The following is a 24,030-nucleotide window of genomic DNA, read 5'->3' on the forward strand; positions in this document are numbered from 1 at the left end:
TAATTTGCTGATCCCCAAATTAGCCCAGGGGACCTTTTCCTTAGAAATGTTTTACTGGCAATTGCTTTAATGGAAAACAAAAAGGATTACAAAAATAACCCCAGGAATATGACAACATTTTGAGCGATTTTAGAAAGATCTTACAAGTGCTGACCTCCAGCTTAGACATTACCAGACCCCTGCGAGTCCCTTCTGAACCTTCCACTAGCTCATAAACTCATGCAGCCTCTTCTGGCTAGTTCCTCCTTCTTCCAGAACATTCTGTCAAGGGCTGAAACTTTGTCCAACCCACCACATCCCTCACCCACATGCCTGAAGGGGCAGCTCTCTCAGCTCATGAGGAAGTCATTCCCCACGGCCTTGCCCTGCTGGAAAGTCCACGGGAGAAACTCCTTCATCTCTGAACCCCAAACTGAAAACAAACCATCAGCTAGCAAAGTCTAAACCATAACTGGGCCTGGAAACCTAGACTGCTAAAGCTGGAAGTGCCCTAGTAGAACACTGAATCTACCCTTCTCACTTTGCAGTAGGAAATGAAAATTCCAAGAAAGGATCTCAGACCTGCAACCGAACGAGTTTCTCGATGTCCTTTACAATGCATCTCACCTCTCCAATGCCTGCATATTTGCTAAAATTTCCAAACCAAAACAGAACTAGGAAGAGAGAGACATTCTCCAAAGAGAATGAACCTTTCCCTCAGGACACTTGGGGTTTCCTCCTAAGGCAAGAAGCTGGAAGCCCACAGGACAGGGCCCCTCTGCCCTCTCCTGTGCCTCACCCTGTGTCACCTATACACAGCCCCAGAGCTTCTCTCAAGCCCTCCTCACACCCTGCCCCACCGGCCCCCAGGACTGGGCCTTCTGCTTGCCTGCTACAAGGCCCCTGTCCCCTTTTAACAGAGCTGCTATCTCATCCTTCAGTCTGTTTCATCATCCCATCCTCTGAGGGGCTTTCCCTGATCACTCTCCCACACTCAACCTCCTTTTTCTTCCTTTTCTTAGTTCCTTCTCTCTGAAAAAGGTCAAATTCAATCAAACACCCACACCCAAGCTCCCACTCTTAGCATCAGTTGGTTTCTCCTTCACATGAAGCATGATCTGTCACAACTCTGTGGTTGCTGACTTGAGCTCTGCCTCCTCAGCTAACCTGGGAGCTGCACAGGACCAGGTGTGCCTGTCAAGATCACCGCTGTCTCCATCGCTCCGAGCACCATGGCTTGCACAAGGTGCATGTTCTCTGGATGTGAGGAATGCATGCACGAATAAGAAGCAGTCCAGAGGCAGGACACAGATTTTAAATACTTACAGCTTTATTAGGAGTAGGCTGTGGTCACCTCAGCAGCCAGTTCCCCTGTATACACAGTATACACAGCCCAGCCAGCACCCAGGTCCTTCCATCCTTCTGCAGTACATAGAATGCAAAAGAACCAAACACAACGGCAGGGAGGGAAGGTCTACCAATGAGTGTCAGTGTCTAGTGCTTCCAGGAGCCAACTGCCAGGCTAGGGACGCTGAAGTCCCTGAGACTGTCATCAGCTCCTGCCAGACCCCACTCCAGCATGACGAGGTCTGTAAGAGTGTTTGAGCCAGACTCCTCCAATCAGTGCAAGCAATGGGCAAAGGAGGCTAGGGAATCCTGAACCCAAAGCCATATTGGTCCACATCCCACTGAAGAAGCTGTTGGGGCTTTCAGAATGTTCCTCTTCTGTAGACAAAAGATACCACTGTAACTTTACTCCATCGCCAGAAACCTGTGCCTTAAGTCTAGTCTCTGCTCAGCCCTGGAGAGCATGGTTGCATTAAGGAAATAGTCAAAGGCAAACAAGACAAACTCTCTAGGTTGTCTTGGTCATGCTTCTTTTAAACAGGGAAAGAAGAAAAAAGAAAAAACACCACAACAGATAAAAGCACTGAGGCCTGGCTTGTGTCAGGAGCCAGAGTGGCTGTCCTTCTTTGAAATGGCTTGTAAAGTGATTGATGGCAAAAGTCACCCTGCTCTCCTGGAGGCCAGCCTCCTACCGATGGCACTTGTCTTCCCACCCACCCTCTCCCCCTGCCATCCTGCACAGCCCCCGTGCCACCCTCTCATCTTCAAGGAGGGAATGCACCAAGCACAGGGCGCAGTGCTGTCGTCGGCTAGCAAGGATCTGCTTCTGCCTGGTATCCTGGTCCCTTTTGTCCCTGTAGCCCCACAGTGCTCACTGGCACAGAGGGGTTCCCCTTCACTCAATCCTTCAGGGGTGACTCCAGCCCTGCTTCAGAGACTGGCACCTCCTCTGCCCTTGCATGAACTCTGTCCAAGGGCTCCAGCCCCACGTTAGACCTGGGTGAGAACATCATCCCAGAGGCTTGGCTGGCTGGCTACTTGGTTTGTGGATTCTGACTATTAGGGAAACCCACATAATAGAACTGAACTCTTCTCCCCCAGGAAGACACATGCTTTGATCTTAGCTCAAGTTCTCCACTGAGGTCCTGGATTCATCACCAACACTCAGAAGCAGAATGTCCTGTGTACACAGTAGGGCAACTGAACCTTCAAAAAACACCCCGCTTAGCCAAAGAAGCTCTAACCCCAAAATATCTCCCCACTTGGAGCTATGGAAAATGCCTGTTTCTATTTCCTGACATGTCTATAAGACAGACAAGTCTCCAGCAGTTCATACTAGTGGCTGCCAGGCCCCCTGGGTCAATCATTGATTCTTGGTGCCTCCTGAAAGCTACTCCCAAGAAGTCTGAAGAAAGAGGCCCTAGCTTCAGCTTTGGAGTCCCAGTAGGGACTATGGGGAGCAGGCCTCATCCCAGTGGCTGGACAGCTCAGTCTCCAAAGACTGAGTGTGGTGGAAGACCAGGTCACCACTGTGCCAGGGGAGGGACACGGCTGGGTTCCCAGTGAGCATAATCTGAGGTAGCAAACAGTGGAGAAGCGAAGACCTGGGGATGCAGTGTGACGTGCCCAGGGAAGACAGCAGTAGCTGTTGGAATGAAGACGAGTTTACAGGCACATAGGTGTTCAGCACCTAGCCCTCCTAGGCACGTCCCATCCCTCACAGTGGGTGCAAGACTGTGGCCGCTGTCAGGGCTCTCTGAGGTGACACAGACCCTCCACCGAGAGCCTGCATATATGTGCCTCTGTGGAGGAGGAAGCCATCAGAACTGCAGCCTCCTCCTCCCTATCCCAGGGTGACATCCCCCAAAGCCAGGCCCAGAGCTCAGCACCAACCCCAGCCCAATGACAGCAGAACCTCCAGAACTTCCCCCAAACTCCCTGCATCAGCCATAGACTCCATCACCCCTAGCAAGTGTCAACATCTTTCTGTAACGGCTGGCTCCATCCTGAAGAAGACGGCAGGCTCCCTACTGACTTTCTCCCCTACCTGCAGAGCCTCAGAGGACACTTCCATGGCAGCCCTCCCACTGGTCCCACCCCCTGCACGCCGGAGGGAGGAGAGGCTGCTTCTGTAAGGGAGGGCCAAGAGTGCAGGGTGAGAAACCTCAGGACTCCCCGTGCACATCCACATCCTCCAAGGTGGAGTGGCCAGGCTCCGGGGGCCCTAATCCCACTCTCCCCATGGCTTCTGCCCAGCCCCAGCCAGTTTTTATTGCTTAGTCCTTGTCAGTCCGAAAAGTGGGCTAAAAGCACCGTAAAAACCCTGCCTTGTTCAGACACGGCTCAGAGCCCATGGGGCCACCTGAGGGTGCCAAGCTGCTGGGACATGGCTCTTCCAGCAGCCTGTGGCCTCCCTTCCGGGGGCCAGGGTCCCTGAAGTTCTGCCTGGAAGGTGCTTATCCTCGAAGTCCCTTGGAAACTGGGCCTCAGCACCTTCTGCCCGGCACCTGCACCTCAAAGCCTCTCCCCACAACCAACCTGAGGAGCAGGGCCTGAGGTAGACTGCGCGGAAGTTCCTGGGCTTCCCTCTGCCCAGTCCAGGGAGGAGGAGGCAACCTCTCGTCCTAGCTCATGGTCTTTGTCCCTGGATGTGGGTGACATCGTGGCGTGAGCCCCTGGCCACCGTCCTCTGCCCACTGCTCCAGCTGGCAGAACACTGGCACATCAGTGGGGTGGAGAGTGAGGGTGGAGAAAGGGATGACCGCACTCAGCATGGCCTGAAGACACAGAAGTCCAGCTCCTGGGGCTTGCGGCGCAGGTTGCACTGGTCCCGGGCCAGCAGCCGGCCTCCATGGCCCACGCACTTCAGTGGGCGCCTCTTAAATCCCCGGCCGCAGCTCTTGGAGCAGGGTGACCAGGCGCTGACTTCCCACGTGGGGCAGGGCCCCCCGCAGGTCTGCGTCTCCACGGGCCGATGGGCTGCATCGCAGACAGGGACCGCGCGCTGCCCCGGGGAGCCCCGGCAGTCCACCGCCCGCTTCTGCAGGCCGCTGCCGCAGCTCACAGAGCACGGCCCCCAGCTGCCCGCCACCCAGCGCGCAGCGGGCCTGTCGTCCGGCTGCTCCACCTGGTTGGAGAGGCTGAGGACGCTGTTGTGCAGGACGGAGGGGAGCCGGGGGTCCTTGGGATGGGAGGACTTGTCCTCCCGAGGCTCTTTGGGCAGATAGAAGGAGTAGCGGACCCGGGGCGGCGTCATCTTCCCCACGGAGAGGACCTCCACGGTCAGCGGCTCCAGGATGGGCCGGGAAGCCTGCAGGCTCTCCACCGCCGTGCCCGTGCCGCTGTATCGCAGCAGGCTGCCCTTCACCACCAGGTCCCGCTCCACTGCCGACACCACGAAGTGCCCGTTGAGCAGGTACTTGCCTTGGCTGTTCTTCAGAGCTAGGTAGTTGTCATCCCCAATCAGCCCCTTGTAGCCGCGTTGGCGGATGTCGATGCTTGAGGCGCCTGCGGGGATGGCCACCACGAAATTGTAGCCATGCCTGGGGTGGGAAAGGGGGGGTGTGCATTAGACAGAAGCCTGGACCTAAGAACCTCACGCTCCAGGATCTGTTTTCCTCAGTAAACCTAGCTTTCAGTGACTTCTGCCATGAGAGTAAACGCACAGGTTTTGGAGTTAGGGAGACCCCTGCCCCTTGGCGACTGGCGCTGGATAAATTGCTGAGCTTCTCCAAGCCACCACATCCTCACCTGTAAAGTGGAGCTCAGAATTCCATAGGCCTCATTGAATTGCAGGGAGGGCTGAGTCCACCAAAGCAGGTAGCATGGTGCCTGGCACACACCAAGGATGTACAGACATCCACTATGAGGAGGAGGCAGGGGAGGAAGTAAGTCCACCTCCCAGAGCCTGAGGCTGGGAGCTCAATGCACTTAGAGGACACTGGTCCTGGAGGCAGGGGCGCAGATCCAGCCTGGCTCACACGCCAACTCCTCGTGATTGTAAGCAAGCCAGTGTCTCTGGGTTCTAGTGTCCTCATCTGCATAATGAGTGGGTTAAGCTAAATAAGTGGGTTAAGCTACGGCTCCTTCCAGCTCCAACAAGTTGTGAAAGGAACATCTGCCATTTAACCAGCGAAGTGAGCCTGGGGTATGTACCTCCCACTCCACACGTGGCCTCCCCATCACAGGTCCCTGCGAAGCACAGCCTGGAATGCCATCTGTCCTAGTGCCCGAGCTCCCAGAGACAGGGCTGGGCATCCTCCCTGCACATCACCACCCAGGGGCTCAGGAGAGGCTGTCATGTCCAGGGGCACAGTCAGGGCTCCAGGACAGCCATCTAGGCCTTTCCATCACCAGTCCCTGGACTCCCAGATTTTCTGGGCCAACCATAATCCCCATCCCCAAATGGGACCTCAAGTGCCCTGCCTGCCCCCTCTTCTTCCAGAACATGGATTAGAGGTTTCCAAGGAGCATGTGTTTGACCTCAGGCAGCTCAAGCTGGGGGGCCCGGATTCTGGAATTGGGACTAGATGCCCAGGGATTGCCCAAGACATGAAGGCTCCTTCAGTCCCAGTCACTCACTTGCTGTCTCTTGGCAGTTTATTGCCATTGTCACCTCATTCTAATCCCCAAGGTCAGGGCCTCAAGCCCAGGGAGAGGCTGGCAGCTGTCACAGTCAGCCTCATCAAGGCGAAAGAGTAGTGGGCATTTATTATGCACCAGGCACAATGCTAACCATGTTACTTGAACTAACTCCCTTATTCCTCAGAAAAGCACACATGAAATAGCATATGCACTTTACAAGTGGGGACATCTAGAAGCCTGGAGATTGAGTTCGCTTGCCCAAGGTCATCCAGAAAATGGGTAACTGCAATCTGAATCCTATCAGTCTTACTCTAGAACACTATACAGACTCTGACTAACAATTCTGCCCACCTTCCTAAATAGCATCTCCTGTCAAGTGGGTCTTCCCCCCAGCATTCATCTTTGTTTCCTGAAAGAATGAATGAATGAGTGGATGAACAAGTGAGTGAAGAAATAGCAGCCCTAGAAGTATGAGTGGCCTCTGCAGCAAGGGCACTGGCTGGATGTGACATTTACCCCAGTCTAACCCAAGCTTCCAATGCCTGGGGAAATTCCACCTCCCTCCCTTTGCTCCCTGGCAGTACCTTCCAGGGCCCAGAACTCACATGGGCTTGGTGAAGAGTCCTGTCACCTTCTTGCAGCTCTTATTGTCTCCCCCACACACCCCACACTTGTCAAACCTCTTCTTGGAGCCCAGGTTCCCATCGCAGCCGGCCTTGATGCACTTGCCTTGGACACAGACGGAGGTGGAGTCAGGAGAGCACAGCGTGCCGTCCACCACCTGCAGTACCCCAGGAGGGGAAAAAGAAGGAAGAGCAGGGCAGCTCAGATGATGCTCCCCTGAAGACCTGGTCCCTACTTTGTTCTCAGGCCCCCAGCTCACTCACCTTGGGTGCCAGCACATAGAAGTAGCCAGTGCCATTGGCTCGGCAGATGAGCTTGCACTTGTCACGGGGAGACACGCCTGAGTACTTGGGCACCCATGCCACGGCCAGAGTGAGCCGGTTGGTGCTATGGTTGTAGCCATTGAAAGCCTCACACTGCTCCTCCCGGAAGCTCTTTCCGGAGGCTAGGAGGGAGAAGCATAAGAAAGAAGTTGAAGGGAAGGGCCAAGGCTGGTGCAAAGGACAAGCCTCCCTCGCACCCTGGCATGGCTCTCAGAGCCCTTCTCACCCTCATCACCAAAGCTGCAACCTCTCCACATCTCAAAGCACTAAAGCAGACTAGGCCCAAAGGACCCAGGGCACAGACGAAAACACATCCCCTGAGCAATGCGCCACCTCCAGTAATCCAGCCTCACACTCCCTCTAGCTTGCAAACTATTTTCAGAATAATGTTACTCAGTGCATAAAACAAATTACATAGATTTATGACAATACCAATTACATCTGCTACACAACTATCTATATATTTTGAAACAAGTCTATAATATACATGCTTTTTTGTTAATGTATTAAATATGATTCATTGCTGGGCACAGTGGCTCATGCCTGTAATCGCAGCACTGTGGGAAGCCAAGGCAGAAAGATCACCAGAGGTCAGGGGTTCAAGACCAGCCTGACGAACATGGTGAAACCCCATATATACTAAAGCACAAAAATTAGCCAGGCGTGGTGGCAGGCACCTGTAATCCCAGCTACTCAGGAGGCTGAGTTGGGAGAATCACTTGAACCTGGGAGGCGGAAGTTGCAGAGAGCAGAAATTGCACCACTGCACTCTAGCTTGGGCAACAAAGTGAGTGAGACTCTGTCTCAAAAAAAAAAAAAAAAAAAAAAAAAAAAAAAAAAAAAAAAAAAAAAAAAAAAAAAAAAAAAAAAAAAAAAAAAAAAAAAAAATATATATATATATATATGTATATATATATATGATTCAGTAATGAACCTGATAACGACTGTAATTTTGAAGAAAGGATGAGCTTAAACAGCACTTTGACAATTCTGCAACAACCAAAATGTCATGTGAAAATATCCATGATTCCTACTGATGACAATCAGTACTTCTATTGTAGTTTTGTTGCCTAACTGAAAGAAGTACTAAATTTTAGAAGGAAAACTTACTTAAGACAAATGCTAATTTCTATATGAAAGAAAGACTAAGTGTTAGATTGAAACAAAGCAACAGAGATGTAATTTGTTTCCCCAGCAAGTTCTTGGGCGCTGTACTCCTGCTTACAAAGATGGGCGGGGCAGACCTCAGCAAAGAGGACTTCTAGTGTCTCATTCCCGTCAGCCGTTTAGTCTCCCAGACTAAGCATCAAGAAACACCTTTGCCGAGGGTGACTGGAAAGAGGAATGACCCCAAGAGAATCTGCACCACTCCACTTGCTGGCTTTGTCCTGAAGCCCCTTTGTCATTAATAGGAATCCATGATAGAAATACTAGACTACCTGAATTACCTGTGTACCCAATACCTCGAGGCCACGCATTACGTGGAGTAGGGGTGAGGGGGGACCTCTGGCCTCACCTCCCCTGGGCCCAGGCCACCACTGCTCTCCCCACCTCACCTGAGCTGGGGCAGGGCTCCAGGTTGCAGGATCGGTATTTCACCCTCACTCCCTCGCAGTACTTGCCCCCGTTGGCAGGGGTGGGGTTGGTGCACTGCCTCCTGGCCAGCTGCACACCCCCACCACATGTGCGTGAGCAGGGGCCGTAGGGCTCCCATTTGGCCCAGGAACCATCCACCTGTGAGGAAGAGCCTGTTATACCCCTTGTCGGATCCAAGTGCCACACCCAGCCCCTTAGCCCATAGAAAAGCTACACTGTACAGCCTCCAAGTTCTCATCCCACCTTCCTGGAAAGAAATTTGTGTTGTATCATGAAGGAAAAAACAATAAGCAAATGGTCAGTGTACACCAAGCCCACCCAACATTCCAACCAATTAATTAGCAAACAACGATTGCTCCCAAGTGCAAAGAAGGCTGCGTAAAAGAGAGGCGTCTTTGGGCAGTGGAGTGAGACAGACATATTTTCCTTTTTTTTTTTAGGCATAGTCTCCCTCTTTTGCCCACGCTAGAGCGCAATGGCATAATATTGGCTCAGTGCAACTTCCACCTCCCAGGTTCAAGTGATTCTCCTGCCTTAGCCTCTCGATTAACTGGGATTACAGGTGCCTGCTACCATGCTTGGCTAATTTTTTTTTTTAATAGAGATGGGGTTTCACCATGTTGGCCACGCTGGTCTCCAACTCCCAACCTCAAGTGATCCACCCATCTCAGCCTCACAAAGTGCTGGGATTATAGGCGTGAGCTACTGAGCCTAGCCAGACCTATTCTGAACGAACTGTGCCCACACTATACCACCCTAGTGTGCTTGAGCAATGGCAAACCCTCCTTAGCTTTCCGGTGCTTCACTTGCAAAAATGGGGCCGATAACACTAATACTCGGGCCTGAGGTCAGGTGGATGACAGAAGCGGCCTAATGGGCATGACAATTCCCAGAACCACACTGGCCCAGGCAGAAGTTCAGAGATTCCTCTTATCTCACAGCTTGAGGGGATTAAAAGAAAAAAACCAAAAAGGTTCCCTTTATTTGTCGTTAGTGCATTCACAGGCATCTCTAAGGCATGGCCAGCCCCCAGCCTTGTGGATAAAAAATGTCGCCATAGATATTTGAATGTTTTTATTACTTTGTGTTCTATAATTCAGACTTTACTCCAGACCAAACTGATCTTAACCTTGATCAGGGGCTGTATTTGAGAAAATTTCACCATGAACCATTCTAATGTTTCTGTTAAGAAGAGGTCAAGATAAGACACTATTAAGCAATCCTAAAATTCGATTTGGCTTTGGGGCGAATTGTGCAGTGCTTTGGAGGGCTTTTCTTTTTTTTTTTTTTTTTTAATTTTTTTAACAGGGTAGAAAGGGGATAAAACTCGTAGTGTTCATGATGTTTTCCTTAGAATGACAGTAAAATGAGTTTGGACCCTCTGAGCACACATCAGCTGAGCAATAGAGGAAGCAGCCCCACTGTACTCGCCTGGAATTAAAACTCTGCCACTGACCGTCCACACAGTGCCTAACTCACATGGAACTAAGCAGAAGCTGGCCGCATGTAATGGAAACACCTTAACCTGTGTACATAACCGGCAGATTTATTCACTCTGTCCTTCTGTCAGATATTTCTGATTTCATTGTGTCAACATGTCTGTTTGATCCTATTGAAAAAAAAAAAAAAAAGCACCACCACCCTCCTTCAACCTTGCTTTGGCCTGAAACTACTCAAACTCGTGCCTCACTCATTCCATCCTTTCACTCCCTGAGATGGTCACCCACGTTTGCTCTTCCCACACACTCACTCCCCAGAGCCTTGCACTGTGGGTTTTGTCCCCATCACACCCCGGAAACTGCCCTCTCAAAAGCCATCTGAAGACTGAAAGGCCTGTGCACAGGCCTCGTGATCTCCAAGTCTTCTTCAGCACGTGGCATTGTTCCTGCAGCTTGTGAGACAATGCTACCTGGTTTTTATTTGGTTTCCTTGCTTCCTATTCATACAACAAGTGTTTACTCTGCTCCTGCTCTGTGCCATTCACTCACTCCTTCACCAAACATTTGTGGAAGTCCCTGCCCTCAGAGCAATTCCTCCCTACTGGGGAGACAGTAAAAATGAATCCGTGAACAGTACTGGGTGGCTTCAAAGCAGCTGGTAGGGGGGAGTTGGGAAGGGCTGCTCTGGATTATGAGGGTCCCTGAAGGAAGTACAGGAGGCATAAACTATGCAGACATCAGGGAAAGGGAATTCCAAGCAGAGGGAGCAAGTGCACAGGCCTGAGTGGGGATGAGCCCGGAGTACACCAGCATCTCCGGGGCCGGCATGGCAGTGAGATATGGACTCGCTCATTCTGAGCTGCGGCAAGGCTCCTAAAGGGTGCCAAGCAGACAACTGGCATGACCCAAGGCGCATTTCAAAAGAGCTGCCATGGTGGAAATCATCTGTAAGGAGTAAGATCAGAAGCAAGGAGACCAGTTAGAGGCAACTGCAATGATCCAGGGGACAGGGGGTGGTGGCTGGGACCAGGGTGGGAGCAGACGAAGTGGTGAGAAGTGATTCTGGATCTATCTTGAAGACAGCGGCCACAGGGACTGTGGAGACACGGGGTGTGAAGCATATGAGAGAAACAGGGTTTCAGCTTGAGCAACTGGAATGTGGATTTACCAGCACAGCTCCAGGGGAGCTGACCAGGAGCTCAGTCTCACAGACGCATGTATAAGATGCTTATCAAGTGTCCAATGGACATATCCAGATTCCCTTAGAGATGTAAGTCCGCAGTTCAGGAGCCAGGCCTGGGCTGAAGATGCAAATTTGGAGTCTTCAAGCTATAAATGGTATTTAAAGCCATAGTCTAGATGAATCAGCAAAGAGACTGAGGGTGGATGGTGAAGAGAGAAAGGACTGAGTGTTGAAGCACTCCAAACTTAGAAAACGAAAGTACAAGGAAGAAGCAGTCAGGGTGACGAGAGGGGCAGCGTGGGGAGGAGGAGAACTAAGAGGGAGTGGAGACCATGTTCCAGCGACCAGAGCTCTGGGCTGCCACTAATGCTGCTAGCCGGCTGGGCGATGGGAGGAAAGGTAACAGTCACTGACCTTTGTGGTGTGCAGGCCATTTGGTGGCCTTAGTAAGAATTGTTTTGGAGAAATGATGGCAGCGAAAGCCTGTTTGGAATGGGCAGCAGAGAAAAGTGGGAAGACAGAATTGGAGACAGCAAGCGTGTACAACTCCTTCGGGGAACTTGCTGGAAAGGGAGTCAGAGAAACAAACCACAGAGGAAGTAGGATCATAAAAAGTTTTGTTTCCGATCGGAGAAATTACAACAGGTTTGTGTTCTAAAAGGCATGATTCAGCTCAAGATTGGGAAACACTGGCACTGAAGGAAAGAATTTATCAGCCATGTCCATTACGGGCAAGAGGGGACAGGGTTCCGGTGCAAAGCACACAGCGCAGCCTCAGATCAGAGCAGGGACGATTCAGCCGCTGTAAAGCGGGCCCATGGAGAACAGGTGCAGAAGCAGGTCAGCCAGTGGGTGGGAGTTTCCTTCTGATTATTTGATTTTTTCCCCTTAGGGAAACAAGAGAAAAGGTCATCAGTGAAGGTTGAAAATGAGAAAGAAAGAGTTGGTAGTGGGAGGAGGGAGGTGATGGCGGGTGTGCACTAATGGTTTAGGAGGCAGGGAGAGTTAGCCAACTGGGAAAACGAAATGTGTGAGTCCTGGGCAGCATTCTGGGCCCGACTAAGTTTCTGGGCCATCAGATTATTTTCCTTTTTTTCTTTTTCTTCCCCCCCCTTGAGATGGGATCTCACTCTGTCACCCAGGCTGGAGTGCAGTGGTGTGATCATGGCTCAATGCAACCTCCGCCTCCTGTGTTCAAGTGATCCTTCTGCCTCAGCCTCCTGAGTAGCTGGAACTACAGGCATATGCCATTACCTCCCACTAATTTTTGTATTTTTTGTAGAGATGAGGTTTTGCCATGTTGCCCAGGCTGGTCTCAAAGTCCAGGACTAAAAGGATCCTCCCGCCTCAGCCTCCCAAAGTGCTGAGATTACAAGTGTGAGCCACTGTATCCAACTCAGGTCATGAATTTAAACCGAGACCAGTAAGCACAATTGCACGTTTTTCTCCAAACATAGTCACCTGTGCAAGCACAACTGAGTGTGTGAGTGAGTTGGACACAACCCAGATGGTGGCTTATCCAAGTATATCTGATGCAGAGAGACAGGGACAAGGGAGTCAAGAGCTGTAGGCAAGGAAGTGATTTCAACAATGGACCATGGAATTTCAGCTCACTAAGGAGGAGGTGAGGGCAAAAGAAGGGTGAGGCATGATGGGAAGCTTGTCACAGCAATGGATTGTAGGCCCAGATGGGATTGAAGAATTGTTGGAATCCAAAACCCAGAGGGAGTAATCTGGGAAGACAGGGCCTTGGTGGTAAGAATGGGATTCCTGAAACACATCTGTGGGAGCTGCAGTGATTTGTAAGATATGCTTTATTATCTGACCTTGCCCAATGAGAGCAGTGACTTCCGTAAAGGTTTCATGGAAGGTTTCAGTTAAAACGCAGTGGCCAAGGGATTATTTAGGAAAGAGGTTGAGGAGGTGGTAGATCTTGCTGATGACAGACTGAGAATTCCAGAAAGTGCGGAAACATGGTGCTTCTCAGACAGCATTTTCTCCATCCAATATTATCTCAACTTCTCTCTGCAACCTCCAGCCTCATCTTTCCAGGAGGAGGCACTGGCCACATATTGCCTGTCCTCAGAACCTTCTAGTGACTGGCAATCAAGGTGGCTGCCATCTGGCCCCAAATGACCTTCCCAAAAACAGTTCCCTTAGAGTCCTCATCTACCGCAGCCTTTTAGGTCACTCTGACCCGCCCAGGACCTCCCATCTCCCTGCCTTGCTCTGTTTCTCTTTATGGGGATCCTACCCTATCCCAAACCCAACCTCCTCCTCAAAGTTTTCTCAGTCCCCTCTCATCATCATTAATATCCTGACCCCTGCCCTGCCCTGTGACACATTTTCATCCTTCTGTCCTTCCACATAACATGCGCTTCTCTGCCTCTTGTATTACGTTTCCAGCTTCCCCACTTGACTGTGAACTCTCTGAGGCATGGCCTGTGTTTTATTTATTTTTCTGATCACTATAGTATCTTACACAGTTCCCTAAACACAGTAGGTTGTTGCCTAGCAAACAGTTGAAGGTTTCATGAGATATGTATCCCCAGAACATAGAAAAAGATTCTAAGTAATATACTCATCTCAGGGCAATTGATAAGGTGCTTGGTGGATGCTTTTTTGTGACATTGCCTCTGTGCCCAGAAAACTTGTACCAAGTCTTCCCTGAGCTGAGAACTGGGGACGGGGAGGGACAGTCAGCTTCAGGATCCGGGAAGAAGACAGATCTTTTATTCCTGCCCGGAAAAGTACAAATCCCTCTCCTATCCCCAAAACGAGACCTGAGGAAGATAAAGCTACTGTATTCAGAGAATATTTGGGATTCTGAACGTGCTCTGGTTTGGTTGCTATTCCTATTTATCAAGAAGGAAAAGAAGTATTGTTCAATTTTGTTTCTGCTAAAGAAAAACAACAATTGCAACAGAAATGGAAGCTTGGTTCAGAATACAGCCAATTCCTGAAGCTTGCCCAGGGCTCTGCTTCATTGCAGCTCTGAGCCCTGTTAATGCGCATGGTCCCCAGCTCCCTGGATGTGGAGCACACTGGGAAAGAGTGGATGAGGGAAGCAAGAGAGGAGCCAGTGAGTGAGCCACTCCTAACACCAGGTGTTCAGCTTTGAGCCCAGAGCTCCTCCCCAGGTAAGACGAGGCCTGGAGCTCAGGGCAGAGACCCCACCTCCTGCTGAGGACTTTTCCCATGTGTCTGAGGCCTCACCAAGTCCTCTGACCTGCCATAGCTTTTCTCTCCCATCTTAGAGTCCAGAAGGTGACAGGACCGTATAGAAGGCAGTGAAGGCACAGCTCAGCAATGCAACAGTGATGGTCCCATGGCCAGTCTGTGATGGGCAGCTTCCTGGTAAAGACCAAGGGCAGGGGAGGCCCCCAGGTCTCCATCCCTTTTCTCCCAGCAGTACCCGAGCATGGCTCTAGCACTCACTCACCTTGTGCTTATTGAGGTTGTGTCTCTCCACACAAGCCCCTTTGAGGCAGAACTTGCCGTCGCCACAGCTGGTACCATCAGCCCAGGGGAAGTGGCGGGTCTGGCACACCATCTGCCCTTTGGCTTTCCCAGTGCACCACAGCTTGGTGCAGTACTGCATGTAAGGACAGGGCTTGGAGCCAACACCAAAGGCCAGTTCACACTGCTGGCTCAGGGTGTAGCTGGTACCCGGCAGATCCTCGGGCAGGGAGATGGGCTTGCTGGGTTGGTCCAGGAGGCAGTCACCTGCAGAAAGCCAAGGGCGTTCATTAGGATGAGCTGGGAAGATGAGGTTTGGCTAGCCCAGAATCTGAATGGTAAGGGGAGAATGAACCAAGGGCAACTGGAATGCACTCATGTCAGAGCCCAGCTCCAAGGGGACATGACACCTTAGGTACAGAGGACAGAGAGATGGGCACCTCCACCAGGGCCAGCAGCAAAGCCTCCTCCAAGGTGGCCCCATTCCCCTCCCACTGCCCTGGCTCACCGTGCCCGCTGTCCAGGAAGTCGGTGATGATGGCAGCACTGCAGGCTGACCAGGGGTTAGCGCGGTCAATCTGGATGAGGGTTGGGGACATCATGTGGTTGGCTCGGAGCTTCCCAAACACCTCCTCACAGACTTTCACATTGTCGTGGGGCATGTTGAACACGTGGCCTGTGGGTGAGGCAAGAGGACTGAGAGGGTAGGAGGAAGGACAAGGGGGTTGGAGGGAGAAATGGGGCAGGGGAACTAGAAAGCTTATGTCAGCGTTCAGGCTGGTCATTGCCACCTATCGACAGACTGCTTTCGAATGTCCTGGAGATCATGTTCTTGTGTTTCCTGTCCCCTCCATCAGGCTGTCGGCTCCCTGACAATAGAGTGTACTAACTCCTTGTCGTTGACATGGTGTTCCCACAGTATCTAAGTGCTGAGACACCCTGCCGAGGGGCTCAGATCATGTCACTGGCCAGCAGGGCTGGGGCGATTGGAAAAAGTAAAACAAAGCTGCTGCTAAGGCTCGCTGTGCCCTAAGAATGGATCGTAAGGCTTCAGAACACAAAGGGGCAAAGACACACATCTCCCACCCTCCAGGGCATCCCAGGCAAACCCAGAAGACCCCAGGAGGAGCTCATCCAGCCTCACCCAGCTCATGGGCAGTGGTGAAGGCTGATGGAAGCCCATCGTCCTCGATGACCGAGCAGCTTCTCTTGGGGTCGCACATGGTGCCCACGTCAGCCATGCCCAGGGTGTCGCAGGTGGTAGCTCCACACAGGTCCTGCAGGGTGGGGGAGAAGCAGAAGCCAGCCTGAAGTTAGAGACAGTGACAGAAAGGACCTAAAGGGAAGAAATGGCATCCTATGGGACATTCCAGCTCATCTCATTCCAACCTCACTAGGCCCAGCACCTTCCAGCGGGCCCTTGTTCCTAGGGGGTTGTGAGATTGTTCACAGAATCAACCCAGGCTAAGGGAGGAGACCAGGAAGAGCTCTGTGGCTCACCAAAAAGACTTTGCCCAAACCCTGTGCAGGGAGGTCCTCTGGAAGGAAATTAGGAGGTACCAAATTAAACTACAAGGGCCACCACTTTATAGAGAGACGGCCCTCCAGACCAGAAAAACGGTGACTCCCATAGCCAGGGGAGGCTCGCTGAGGCAAGGGAGGATGCCAGTCCCACTCCCACCCAGAGGCAGCTTCGAGCAGCCTCAGTCTTTGCTGGGCTGCCTCTTGGCCAACCATGAATTAAGTTCAGATTCTCAGCCAGAGGGCTGCCAGCCAAGGACCCACCCATGCCAGCGATTTGGCTGCCTTAGACTGGGAGGAAGCAGTGAGGTGGACCCAGTCCCTCATCCAGACACAGTTCCATTGGCTACAGAAGCTCAAGGGAGCACAGGCTCAATGGCTGCTAGGAAGAAAGATACATGAAATGGAGAGATGGCCACCTAAGCAGGAAGGTCTCTCGTTTTGTACTGAAGCTTAACTTGGCTGCAGAAGCTAGGGTCTCCAGCAGCAAACTCTGACAGGAAGTATTCCCAGGGGACCCAGAAAGGCAGGATAGGGATTCCGGGGTGGACATTTCAAAAAACTTACTGAGCATCACAAGCCAGAAACACTTCAAGATACCTTAAGAGCCCAAGAATTGGAAATAGGATAAGACATTTGTGTGCATTCTGCTCCTCTTAAGAAAACGTGGGTGCCGTGGCTCACGCCTGTAATCCCAGCACTTTGGGAGGCCAAGAATCATCTGAGGTCAGGAGTTCGAGACCAGCCTGGCCAACATGGCAAAACCCTGTCTCTACTAAAAATATAAAAATTAGCCAGGCATGTTGGTGGGCACCTGTAATACCAGCTACTAGGGAGGCTGAGGCAGGAGAATCACTTGAACCAGGGAGGCACAGGTTGCAGTGAGCTGAGATTGCATCATTGCGCTCCAGCCTGGGTGACAAGAGCAAAACCCCATCTCAAAAAAAAAAGGGGGGGGGGGTGTTGAATCAGTGATGCTGGTTCTCTCTTCATTACATCGCTGCCTTCAATACATAAGGCATTCTTCATTTCACAGGAAGCTACTGCATCACCTCATTTAATCCTCACAATAGGCTTAAGATGCAGACATATTATCATATCTATTTGTCAAAGGTGGAAACTAGGCGCATGCTCACAGTTCATCAAAGACATGATGTATTAAATGCTGACACCACATGCACTTTGCACGCATGACCCTATTTAATCCTCACAACATCCCGCTGAAATAACAACTGCTACTACCACCTTCCACAGGCAAAGAAGCACGTGTCCGTATGCCTGTGCCTGTGTATGCAAGTCCACGTGTGCATCTGTGTACATGCTGGCAAGGGGCAAAGTTGGGCAGCGGCACAGTGCAGGGAGCCAGGAGCCAGGGGGCATGGGAGGAAAAGCAGTCAGAGTACAGAAAATCAGCAAAATTTAATCCAAAGCACTCAGAAGTTTACCACCTGAGCAGTCAAACTTGGCTTCCCACGGTCAGGTGATAGTCACACCTCCTAATGAGTGAACAGTTATTCCACGGGTGACCAGCCTGAACCCAGGTGCACCAGAGGCAGTGACGTGTACCCTGCACACCCGGCCAGGTCGGCCACCTATGCTTGCTGGAAGCACTTCCTCCGCTTCTGGGAGCCCCAGGGAGGACTTCTCTTCCCATATTCTTTCCTCTTCAAAGACTCACTCTCCCAGAAAGTTTTCCTTCCCAAGAGCTCTGAAACCTAGAAAACAACCACTGTCAAAACTTGGGAGGGGCACGGGTGCAGCAGCTCAGGCCTATAATCCCAGCACTTCAGGAGGCCAAGGCAGGCAGATTGCTTGAGTCCAGGAGTTCAAGACGAGGCTGAGAAACATAGTGAGGCCCCGTCTCTACAAAATATAAACAAAATTAGCCAGGTATGATGGTGCACAGCTGTCATCCCAGTTACGCAGGAGGCTGAGGTGGGAGGATCACTTGAGCCTGGGAGGGTGAGGCTGCTACAGTGACCCGTGATCACGCCACCACACTCCAGCCTGGGTGACATATCAGGACCCTGTCAAAAAAAAAAAAAAGCCTTGGGAAGGGACCTTCACCAGACCAGCAGACCAGCAGTTTAGGCAATTTAGAGAATGTGACAGCTGAGGAACATGGATCAGCGTGTGAACTGTGGGGAAGGGGGCCAAGATGAGGAGGGAAGAGATGAAGGCTCTTGCAGTGGCATAGTGAAGGATATAGGTGTAGGAGACGTGCAGTGTGGGACCCAGCAAGGCTAGGGCTCTGGACATTCTAGCCCAGCAGTTGCAGCCTGTGGGGGCAGGCACCTACCCTTGCCTCTAGGCTGCCTGCACACTCACTGCTGGTCTGCGTGAGAGGGAGAGGGCACAGGAATAAGAAGCAAGAAGGCTGGATTCTGGTCTTGGCCCCATCACTAAGTAGATGTGTGACTTTATCCAAGTCCTCTCTCTCTGCAGGGCCTTGGTTTCCTGCTCTGGGGGAGGGCCAACTTTCAACTAGATCTGAATCAACCAGTGCTGTCAGCCTCTGCTCCTTCCCCAGTCCCAGAGCATGCAACCCCTTCTGGCCCTGTAGGTTATAAAAGAAACTCACAGAATGACATGTTTTTAGAAACCCAAGGAACATCTTGTCTACTGACCCAAGTCACGTAGTTGATAGCACTTGCTCTAAGAAAAGTGAAAGTCACCCATGTGGAAAGTCAGAGTCCTGTTCCCAACCCTGCTCTTCAGAAATGCCTAGAGCAAGCAGGATGCAGTGGCTTGTGCCTGTAATCCTAGCACTTTGGGAGGCCAAGGTGGGAGGATCACTTGAGGCCAGGAGGCCAAGACCAGCCTGGGCAGTATAACAAGACTCCATGTGTACAAAAATTAAAAGGAAAGAAAGAAAGAAAAGAAAGAAGGAAGGAAGGAAGGAAATAAATGAAAAAAAGATAAAGAAAGAAGAGAGAGAGAGAGAAAGAGAAGGGAGGAAGGGAGGAAGGAAGGAAAGAAACTGCTAGACCAGATTGAACGCTCAGACTGGGATGTCGAGGGCGTCTGGAACTCAGCCACCCTGCAGCCGCCTCTGTGGCTGGGAAGTCCTTATGGCCAAAAGCCTCCTTCCTCCTAGGGAGGGTGGATTTTCTCTGAAGCAAAGACATGCAGCTGCAGGCCCTTCTTGGCCAGGAGCAACCTGTTCTTTCCATCAAGAAGTCCCGGTTTCCCTGGATCAAACAAGAGGAACAAGGAAAGAGACGGCAAAGTTCCTGAGAGTAAGAGTGGCTCTGGGAGCAGCCATCCTGCAGTAACCAGCATCTTCACTGTGTGAAGACACAGCTGTGTGGGGTCAGAAGCTCTGCCTGTCCTCCTCCCCACCCCGGCAGGGACTCAGTGAAGAACCACTGGGCCTTTGCACTTTGAACGCCTACGAGTGCTTGTACAGGGGCCCAGTAGTGCCTCATTTGTGGCATCAAATATCTCCACCCTTCTGGAATGAACTCAGAGGCACTCAAACTGCCTTAACCTCTTCAGCTCAAGCGCTTGTCTCCAAAAAACAGGAGCTGTTCTGCCTTCTTCCTCCTAGAGGGTGTAGGCATTCCTAACCTAGCCCCTACCTGCCTCACGATTGCCAGCATTTGGCCATTTCTCTTAGTAGCTGCGGCTGCTTTTCCAGATGATCCTGGAATTATCTTGGCCAGGAACCTAATCCTCCTGGACTGTTATTTTCTAACTGCCCCTTCTTATAAAATAATTTAGGACTGGAGCCACAACTTAAATAAACAAACAAGGATAAGAGCTGGCAGTGGCTTGTTTACCGCTGTCGATCTGTACACACCTCCACTGCAATTCCCACCAGCTGCCTTCCCTGCGAACCTCCTTCCTACCTCCTCTCATTTCCCAGGCAAGTACCAAGATGCTCAATGTTTTCCAGCAATACAAAGAGAGAGGGATGCACAAAAATCAAGCACATTAACTTTTTTTTTTGAGACTGAGTCTCACTCTGTTGCCCAGGCTGGAGTGCAGTGGCATGATCTCAGCTCACTGCAACCTCCACCTCCCGGGTTCAAGCATCTCATGCCTCAGCCTCCCAAGTAGCTGGAATTACAGGCATGCGCCACCACTCACCCGGCTAATTTTTGTATTTTTAGTAGAGACGGGGTTTCACCGTGTTGGCCAGGTTGGTCTGGAACTCCTGGCCTCAAGTGATCCGCCCACCTCGGTCTCCCAGAGTGTTGGAATCACAGGCGTGAGCCACCACGCCCGGCCGCACATTAACATTTTTAATGTGGCAGAAGACATGTGCATTCTCATGTAGTGGACTTCCTGCTTCCACTGAAGTTCTAGGCAGGAGAGCCACAGCTCACCTTTGTGGCTACATCATAGCATCCAGGTACTATACTCACAAGATGACTTGCGGGCTGTTCTCTGATGTTGTAGATGAGGAAACTGAGGCTCAGTGACTTGAGATTATGCACCCCAGTCCACGTGGCTATCGAGCGAAGAATGAGGTCCCAAATCCAAAGCTATGTTCTTTGATCTCAATCATGCAGCTCTAGTTAGGAGACTATAATTACTGGTGAAAAGCACCCTGTGCTAGTGTTACTGCTGTGCCTTTAACTTGTTTCCCATCTGAATCTCTGCCATGCATCACTGTATTTCCTTGTCCAGCCCAAAATCCATGTCTGTTTGTAATCCCCAAGGATGGGAGGGCCTTGCTTTGCTAGAAGTATAAAATCAAGCAATTCAGTGCCTTGGCAATGTGACTAAGAATGTTAGTTACTTCTACTGGCAGATTCTGTTTCACTGGCATATAAATCCCTCCAGATGTACAAAACGGTATTATTGCAAGAGAATGAGGTAACCAAAACAACAATAATTACCTCAATGAGGAAGAAGAGGAACCCCAAGCTTGCAAGAAGGCTAAATCTTCTATAAAAAAATCACTACTTCAAGAGAAGGTGCCTACAGACAGAGTGATAACAACTAACATTTACTGACTGGCAATTTGTGCCAGAGGCTGTCACGAGAGCTTTACCTTCCTTTGCTCATTTAATCCCCACAGCTTTAGGAGGAAGATGACATTATCAGGGTCCATCATACAGAAGAGACCCAGAGAAGGTAAGTAACTAGCCCAGGTCACACAGTAAGCCCAAGGTTAGAGAAGAAGCGGACAGAGTAGGGTTGAAGTCCAGGCAGTGCAGGCAGCTGCAGGGTTGAGCTCTCACCATGACTTCCGGCTGCTTCTAGTGCGTATCACGCCAAGAATGGAAGGCCCCGCCCTAGAGCTCAAGCAAGTGCTAGTTGACACTGAGTGGAGAGAGTCCTGGGGAAAGGGAGAGGAATGGTTAAGTGCAGAGAGTGCTCTAAGTGCACTGTCTGCACCGCCTCGCTGGTTGGGCAAGCCCCTGGCTCCTTACCCCACACCTGCATTGACACACTGACCCCATCCCTGCCCTGCCGTGCACCCTGTCTGCTGACTCCAAGGTGAATTAAACACACTCCTCTCTGGAGCCCCTCCTTTCTTCAGGGCAGAACCTCATGGCAAAGAGCCAAGATGAAATGCCAGAGGAATCTAAAACTCCCTCTCCCAACCCTGTAGACTGACAGCCTCAAAAGCTGGATGAGTGATCCCCAGGAAGGGAGGTAAGCTACCAAAGCACCCAGAGCTACCAGCAGCCCTTGCACTTCTGTCTGCACCTTTCTTCCAAAATCACCTGCTGCAGGCAACTTGCAGGGACCCACGCAGGGGCTCACAAAGACTAAAGAGGTCCCGCCTAGAAGGAGTTTACAGATCAGTGGGACTAGCAAATGCTGACATCCACAGCTTCCATACAAAAACAGGAGCAAGCATGAAGCATACTTGCAAAGGCAATGGGACAGAGTGCTTTAAATCAGGACTATCCCAAACTTGAGTCTGGCAAGGGCTCTGCAGCTAATTATTCAACAAGAAGCATGTACTGAGTGGCTACTAAGGTAGTGATGATAAAAACCATAATTGGGGACCTATTCTGGGCCACTAAGTAACACTTATCTTTCCAACAGCCCTGTAAGTGAGGTAACATGTCATCATCATCATCCTCCTTCTAAGGATGAGGAAAGTAAAGTGCAAGTAGCTGATTCATGCAATGTCCATTGCTAGAGCATTCGAGCCCCTGGATTCATACTCAGCTCCGCCTGACTCCAAGCCTGTGTTCTTTCCATCATGCCACATGATCGAGTCAAGGTGTCAAGGAAAGGTTAGAAGAAAATTCCGGCGGTGAGAGAGGACGCAGAAAACTATAGAGGAGTTCAAAGGCAGGAGAGCAAGACCTAAAGAAAGAGAAAAACTCACTTGCCTTTCTAACTGGACCAGCAGTTAAAAATAAAAGAAAAGGATTCCCTCCAACCTTCCTCCCCCATCTGCTGACATTAATATCAGTCAAACTCATTTGATGTAATTGAAGAGAGACAGCACTCATCCTGCAAGACAGAGAACCATCATATTCCACTCCTCCCTCTCTCTTCCCACTCCTTCCTTCCTGTCTCCCAGAAGGAATGGTGTTTCCAGTTAGTGGCCAAGAATAACAAATTATTAAATACTAAATCTACCAATGACCTCTCTCTCCTAATATCTTCCAAGGCCTGACTTCAAGAAAGATCCTAATGAAATCATGATCCTTTTCTATTGTATAGGGAGATACGTGTAACATACGTCTTATCACTTCGTTATTGACTATTTTTATCGGAACACTAACTTTCACTGCCTTACGGCAAGTGCTTTATCACCAAAAGAACTGGTGTCTGCTTCACATTCAGCTCTAGAATGCTCTTCCACTCTGCGCAGCGTAGGACGTCCCCAGTGAAACACAGTACTGCTCAAGGTCAAAACAGGAAGATAGCACCAAGCTTGGGGTTGGGAGAGGGGAAAAGTCAGAGTACAAAAGAAGAGAATAAGGGGGAAGAGAAAGATGGCAAAGATCCTACCTGGATGGTCCCAAAAGAAGAAGGCTAGAGCGTGGAAGAAGAGTGAGAAGAGAGGGAAAAGAGATGGCATCAAATGACACTAAGAGGCAACAGGAAAAAAACAAAACGAACAAAATAGACAGGGCGCAGTGGCTCACGCCTATAATCTCAGCATTATATTATATAGTCTGGCAAGGGCTCTGTAGCTAATTATTCAACAAGAAGCATGTACTGAGTGGCTACTAAGGTAGGATGATAAACTGCCATAATTGGGGACCTATTCTGGACCATTTGTTTGGTCTGGACCATTTGCCTTTGGGAGGCCAAGACAAACAAATTACTTGAGTCCAGGGGTTTGAGGCCAGCCTGGGCAGCATAGCAAGACCTCGTCTCCAAAAAAAGAAAATATATTTTTCATTAGGCTGCGTGACACACACCTGTAGTCCCAGCTACTTGGGAGGCTTAGCTGGGAAAGGCAGTGGACAGTATTATAAGCAACTTTTTGTCAATGAATTCATAATTCAAATGACATGGAAACATTTCTTGAAGAATATAAATGACCAAAGCTCACTCAAGAAAACTTCAATATATATCTGCTTTAAAAATGAAATTTTTAGTTAAAAATGGTCTCACAAAGAATACGACAGAGGTCAGGCATGGTGGCTCACACCTGTAATCCCAAAATGTGGGGAGGCTGAGGCAGGAAGATCCCTTGAGGGCAGGAGTTCATGATCAGCCTGGTTAACATAGTCAGACCCTGTCTGTACAGAAACAAATTAGCTGGGCACAGTAGCACAGGCCTGTAGTCCAGCTGCTCAGGAGGCTGAGGTGGGAGGATCGCTTGAGCCCAGGAGTTCAAGGCTGCAGTGAGCTGACGCCACCACTGCTCCCCAGCCTGGGTGACAAAATGAGACCCTGTCTCTAAAAAATAAAGAAATAAATGAAAAAGCAGACAGAATAACCATAAAATACAAGTCCTAAAACAAAATAAAGAAATAAAGAAGAAGCAGACCAGACACAGTGGCTCATGCCTGTAATCCCAGCACTTTGGGAGAATGAGGTGGGC

At 50.5% G+C, this 24,030-nt stretch overlaps 1 protein-coding gene across 1 annotated transcript in view; it reads right to left on the reverse strand.

Moving 5' to 3' along the window:
- Positions 1 to 1,287: 1,287 nt before the first annotated feature.
- Positions 1,288 to 24,030, reverse strand: part of ADAMTS15 (ADAM metallopeptidase with thrombospondin type 1 motif 15) — a 27,744-nt gene continuing 5,001 nt past the window's right edge. The window contains exons 2-8 of the mRNA XM_017523342.2: positions 15,679 to 15,811; positions 15,043 to 15,210; positions 14,518 to 14,801; positions 8,414 to 8,591; positions 6,798 to 6,979; positions 6,516 to 6,691; positions 1,288 to 4,868 (exon numbers count right to left, since the gene is read on the reverse strand). Coding sequence (XP_017378831.1) covers positions 4,094 to 4,868; positions 6,516 to 6,691; positions 6,798 to 6,979; positions 8,414 to 8,591; positions 14,518 to 14,801; positions 15,043 to 15,210; positions 15,679 to 15,811 — 1,896 coding nt within the window. The 3' untranslated portion in view covers positions 1,288 to 4,093. The remainder of the gene's footprint in view (positions 4,869 to 6,515; positions 6,692 to 6,797; positions 6,980 to 8,413; positions 8,592 to 14,517; positions 14,802 to 15,042; positions 15,211 to 15,678; positions 15,812 to 24,030) is intronic.

The sequence above is a fragment of the Cebus imitator genome, unplaced genomic scaffold, assembly GCF_001604975.1.
Source record: "Cebus imitator isolate Cc_AM_T3 unplaced genomic scaffold, Cebus_imitator-1.0 Scaffold0, whole genome shotgun sequence".
In the NCBI taxonomy this organism is placed as follows: domain Eukaryota; kingdom Metazoa; phylum Chordata; class Mammalia; order Primates; family Cebidae; genus Cebus; species Cebus imitator.